Source organism: Tauraco erythrolophus, chromosome 3 (genome assembly GCF_009769465.1).
Source record: "Tauraco erythrolophus isolate bTauEry1 chromosome 3, bTauEry1.pri, whole genome shotgun sequence".
Taxonomy (NCBI): domain Eukaryota; kingdom Metazoa; phylum Chordata; class Aves; order Musophagiformes; family Musophagidae; genus Tauraco; species Tauraco erythrolophus.
This window is the reverse complement of record NC_141467.1, coordinates 89,577,195-89,582,971: the sequence shown is the minus strand read 5'-3', so window position 1 is coordinate 89,582,971 and position 5,777 is coordinate 89,577,195. Positions and strand designations below refer to the sequence as shown.

Genomic DNA, 5,777 nt, shown 5'->3' with positions numbered 1-5,777 from the left:
GCGTGTGGCCTCTCATATGGACCAGTAACAGCACCGTGCCCTCCTAGGGCTGGGCTGTGAGGATCAGCTTCAGCCTGGGGCTACAGCAGCAGCGGACCATGCTGCAAGCAGAGAGCACTCTGCTGCGTATCTCTCCTGCGCTGGCGGGGGGGAAATCTCCGCAGATCCTACAGAGCGACCCTGCAGTTTCCACTAAGACTGGCCAACTCCCATGACTCAAGCTGGTTTCTCAAAGTCCATGAAACACCCGTCCTTGTAATTTGGAAAGCCGACAGAAAGCATCGCACATTGTAGCTGTGTACGCACTCCAGACATTCAAGAACCTGTGCCGGTAATGAAAACTAATTTGCAAATGTATGATACACTGGCTGAAGGATTGTTTAAAAAATATGGCTTAAACTCATGTAGGTGAAGAAACAGAAAGCTTTGCTTTCAAGAATTACATCTCAGGTAAGCAGAAATGCAGCCAGAAAACATTAAAAATCTGGCAAGAAATGACTGGGAATGCTACCACCGCACAGCTGTGCCACAGCATGTACTGTATTGCGCACCCCTGCATTGCGTCACCTCAGTCCCTCACTTCTGCCTCCTAATGCCACCAAACACGCAAGGTACAGGGAACAGCTACTAAAGAAAATTAGTATTTGAAACATTTTTGGCAGCTCCCTTCTCCAACCCAGTTCTGTTCTGTCCATCGCTTTACAGAACAGTGAAACAGGGTCAGGGTCTGAGTCCCATCGCCAGCTGGCTGTATGCCAGGACTCCTCCACAACCGTGCTACGCTGCGATGGCATTGGGCGTTGGTCAGTGCTTCGATTCAGTAGTTCAAAGTTGCGCTCTTCCTATTTGAAAAGGAACAACAAACCAGACACACTAGCGGTGCCATCGTAATGCCAGGAATATCAACACAATCACATGCCCTTCAGGATCTTAATAACTATCATAAATAACTGACATATCAGTTCATATGGAGTTTATGGAGCAATTTAGGCTGGAAGGGACTTCTTGAGGGTATCCGGTCACTTTGCTGCAAAGAGTTGACTTTTGTATTCAAACATCACAGATAAGTAGGATACTATGCTCTTTTAGATCAATCATAGAATCGTAGAATGGTTTGGGTTGGAAGGGACCTCAAAGATCATCCAGTTCCAACCCCCCTGCCATGGGCAGGGACACCTTCCACTAGATCAGGTTGCTCAAAGCCTCATCCAACCTGGCCTTGAACACTGCCAGGGATGGGGCATCCACAACTTCTCTGGGCAACCTGTGCCTCACCACCCTCTGAGTGAAGAATTTCTTCCTTATATCCAATCTAAATCTGCCCTCTTTCAGTTTAAATCCATTGCCCCTTGTCCTATCACTACACAATTCACATTCTGTAACAGAATAACTGTCAAAACTAGTTTTAGTAAGAACAGCAACCTAGATTTAGAAAGAAGTCTAGTATCCCACCAAAACCTGTATGAAACCCACGAAGCATTTCTAAAGAATTGCTACTGATCACGTGAACACTCTAGCAGGAATCACAATATTGGAGAGGATAATGAAACACGAGGGCTCCTAAATATTCTGTCACAAACCCAATTACTAAACAAGAGAATAAATTACTAGGACAATAACCTGCAAATGTTGAGATGCAGTAATAAGGAGTACCACCTCATAAAAATAAGTTTTAATATTAACAACTTGGTTTCACATGATTGCCTATTAATCTTTCTTTTTGCAAAGTTCAAACAATGTTCGAGTCCTGCATTGCTTACAAAGATGGTTTTATTCTTCTTCATTCTTCTGCACTGACTGCACGGCTTCTGCCTTAACTCTATTTCGCTTTCTTTTTCTTCTTTTCTTCTTTTCAGCAGAAGGCTCCTCACCCTCCTGTGTTTTCTTCTTTTTCTTCTTCAGACAGCTGAGAGGATTGGGGCCGCCTGCCCTTTTACGTTTTCTTCTGTTTTCACCTTCTTGCTTTGATAGTCCTTCTTTTTCTTTAAGCTGCACGATACTTTGTTTCTGGTGCTCTGGAACAAGCTCATTCACCTGCAACTTCTGAACAAATGCCAAGGATTTAGGAGAAGGTTTGTCTAGCACCATAGTGTTCTGAATAATAAAGAGGAGAGGAACACCAGCCTTCTTTTTCACTTTGTTTGCTAAATCCTGGTCCTGTAAATTAAATACTTTAGTCAATATTTTCGGATTAAATGATATTTGCAATTCAAATGCACTTGCTTTTAATACAATACTATGAAGATAAATTACATTATGAAAAAGATAAGAAAGTTAATCTAGCAGATATACGTGGCAGTGCCTTTCAGAGCAATTTAAATTTTCATTTCTCTCCCTCTAATGGAAAATCTATTAACATTCCCTTTTTTCATGCATGTATAAGCATACATGCATTTTTTGAGGAAAAAGTCCCAGTTCATTGGTATGTAGTGCACCACTTCACATGAAGTAAGACAATTTCTTCTATAACAAGACATTTGAAACTCCTTGTATCTTATGTAAGTACACAGAATTTTACTGGAAACCATTTTATATATAAAGCGTATAAAATTTACACATTCAGTCCCCATAAGACTTAAGAGAAAACCCTGTCTTTCTTATTTGTACACAAGTTCAACCGTTATTCTTTAGTTAAAACATCCAAAATTTATTAAAACTGAAGTTATTTGGTTGTTTAACGCTTAATTTCACTTTTCAGACTACTGTGCCAAACAGTTTGGGGCAGGGGATGCACACACAAGCAATATGGAAATCAACATTTGTCAGTTGTTTTCTTACATGTCAATAGGTAGTCAGTATGTTTTCTACACCTTCTGCTAAACTAAGCAATATCCTTCTAGGGTGAAAGAATCTAGTTGTTCAAGTAAGACAAAAGATTCCCTACTTCATAACTAGCAAATACATTTAAGAGCAAATAAGGCTCTACACGATTAATTCCCACAAGCTATTTAAAAATCTCATAATCAAGGTCTCTGTAGGTTTCCTTATCCATAAGTATCAAAGGATCACTTCAAACAAAATGGAGTTACATTTCCCATGAGCATTTACCTGCGTAGCAATAAAGAAGTGATGAGGGTTGCCTTCTTCAATCATGGAAAGCAAACAGACTGAGCCACTCACAGGATTCTTGTGGTGCGAACAGTTTCGAACTTGAAATCTTTGGGCAATTAATTTTGCTCCATACAGTGCTTTCCCCAATGATTGCAACTCTTTCAGAACACATCTGAAAACCAAAAGCAACAGTGATTTCTAAGTGAGAAAATATCTACACATTTTTTACAACAGCAAAATGCTGACATGAGTTAGTCAGGAATGAGCAATGCCCAGTTGTTCAGGATCTATGATCTGTAAATGGCAACCAGTAATATGAAAGCAGTAGCCCATTCCCAAGCAACCCTTGAATTGAGCTCAAGATTTCCTCAGTTCCAAATAAGATCAATTGGTGACAACATGAAATTATATTACATTGATTTTTAAATATTTCGTATCAGTGACAATGCTAAGTCCTTACATTTACGTTTGGATATAACCTGGTATATGAACTACTAGTTCACAAATAAAATTATTTGAATTAGCACAAACTCATTAATCACTGCATGGAAGTCAAACTGTATTAGTGTCCATCACTTTGCTTTAAACCTGCTATCAGAATCCAACCAACTCAAGGAAAAGAAGAAGAAAGATTGTCCGTATGATTAAAAATCTGGAAGTTTATGGCTCCACAATGTTCCAATGAGACAATGAAAAGCAAACCTAAAATCCTCCTCTTAGCAGCACTCAGAGCAGACGTTCACACAGAACAGTGTAGCAGTCTGTGAGGACACTAGCTTGGGTACTCAGAAATGAACAGGAGCTGAAACTTAACTCATTTCGGCCACTGAGTCTTACTATTAAATGTGGACAGCGGTAGAAACATACGGGCTTGAAACGCAGCTTCAAGGATATGGTAGCATGGTGATTAATCAGGAGCAAGCATGCCAAAAATATATTTGTAATTTTTTAGTTAGTTTACCATTATCTCCAAAATAACTGTAAGATATTAAAGAAAACTATTTTTCTTTCCAGAGAAGAAAGTTTAGCCTTTGAGGACAGCCTTTGTGGAGTCTTGCGCCTGTTCTTTTTGCAAAGACTCTCACAGTGAGCCAGCTCATTTCCTCAGGGAAGCTCTGGTCATGCCATTGAGGTGCTGCCTCACCAGCTCAGCATTCTGACAGCAGAATAAAGGAGTCTGTTCAGCTGCCCTATGTGAAAAGGTCAAAAAGACCAACAGATATTGCTGAAAGAAGGAAGCAAGAAGCAACGCTCAAACATGACTGGAATACAGTTTGGATCAAAATGATTCCAAGTCCTTTCACAGCTAAGGTCATGACTCGATCCTTTCTCTGTTTAGAAGTACAGGCCAGTTCTGTGTGTTTTGCAAGGTGGCTCAGTGTTTAATTTTTGTAGCCTAGGGTATACACCTTCCTGGTATTTTCAGTACTTGCCTCCATGACAGGCAGGTGGCTATTCTGCCATTGCAGAAATCCAGGTGAGGGAGATTTTATCATACACAATATACAAAGTCAAGTAAAAACAAAGGCATCTTCAAGGTAAGGTAGATATTTAGTGTGCATGCTTTACTTCCACGCCTTTGTCCAGCACATCCTTGTTCTTGAGAACAGCTGCTTTGGAAACAATCCCACCCTGGCAGGCTGAAACTCCAGACAAGCAGTAATTCCCTCCCTACCCAAGAGATCTGAGCTTGCCTCTGATCTCAGTTCGCCAAGAAGACGCTGGGAGCGGGAAGAGGCCCACCCGAACGTCCCTCACTCACCGGGGTCATGCCTCGCCCCACCTCATCCCTCAGCAGTTCCCGCCACCTTCGGAAAAGCAGCTGCCACTGACAGAAGCTCCTATCCTTCTGCAAGCTAACAAGAGCCCATAGCACCACCCCCTCGCCACAGCCACCAGCCCCAAGCCCTGCGGTTGCCTCCCACCGCCGGCGCCTGAGGAAAGGCGGCGGGACAGGGAGAAACACGCCGCTCCGCCCCCGGCCCCCGCTGCCTCCTCAGCGCATGCGCACCGCGGCTCGCGCCCTCCCACTCCGGGACTCCCCCGCGGTCTCCAGCCCCCCCCCCCTCCCCCGCGCATACGCAGCGGGGCTGCCCGGCGGCGCGCCGCGCGCCCTACCGGGTGGTGCAAAGCTGCGTGGCGCCGCCCAGGTACCCGGGCAGCTGCTCGCGGATCTGGATCTTGTTGCGGAGCGCGGCCTGGCAGAAGGTGCCGTCCAGCAGCACCTGGAAGGGCTCGCGGAAGTGGAAGTTGTGCTTGTAGAAGCCCATGTTCTTCTTGGCGTGCTTCTGCCGCGTCACCTTCATGGCGCCGCCGCCGCCCGCCCGCCCGGAACGGCCGGTGGTTCCCCCGGAAGCTGCGCTGGGCCCGGCCGCCGCCGCGGGGCGGGGCGGGGCCTTCCGCGGCCCCCCGCCCCCCGGGGCCTGAGGGGGCAGGAGCCAGGGGAGGGCGGCCGGTGGCGCGGCGCGGCGGGGCCGGCGGTTACGCTGTCCCGGAGGGCAGTGCCCGGCGCGGGCTGTGCCCGGCGCCCCCGTGCCGCATCGGCCGGGCCGGCGTTGTTGGCGGGCGAGCGGGGGCGGGCGGTGCCTCCGGTGCGTGAGCGGGGCCGCTGCCGGTGCTGCCTGCCCGCCCGCGCGGGCTCTGGCTGACCCATCCCGTGCTTCACATGGATCACTTGGAAAAGGTGTTCTCTAGGTTCGCTAGCCGGTGTTTTGCGGTGCTGTACG

General features: G+C 46.3%; 1 protein-coding gene across 1 annotated transcript; it reads right to left on the bottom strand.

Moving 5' to 3' along the window:
- Nucleotides 1-1,657: 1,657 nt before the first annotated feature.
- Nucleotides 1,658-5,363, bottom strand: UTP23 (UTP23 small subunit processome component). Its single transcript, XM_086609532.1, has 3 exons — nt 5,170-5,363; nt 3,049-3,223; nt 1,658-2,157 (listed from the first exon to the last, which is right to left on the bottom strand). The coding sequence occupies exons 1-3, from the start codon at nt 5,355-5,357 to the stop codon at nt 1,771-1,773; spliced, it is 750 nt and encodes a 249-aa protein (XP_086465658.1). The 5' UTR covers nt 5,358-5,363; the 3' UTR covers nt 1,658-1,770.
- Nucleotides 5,364-5,777: the final 414 nt, after the last annotated feature.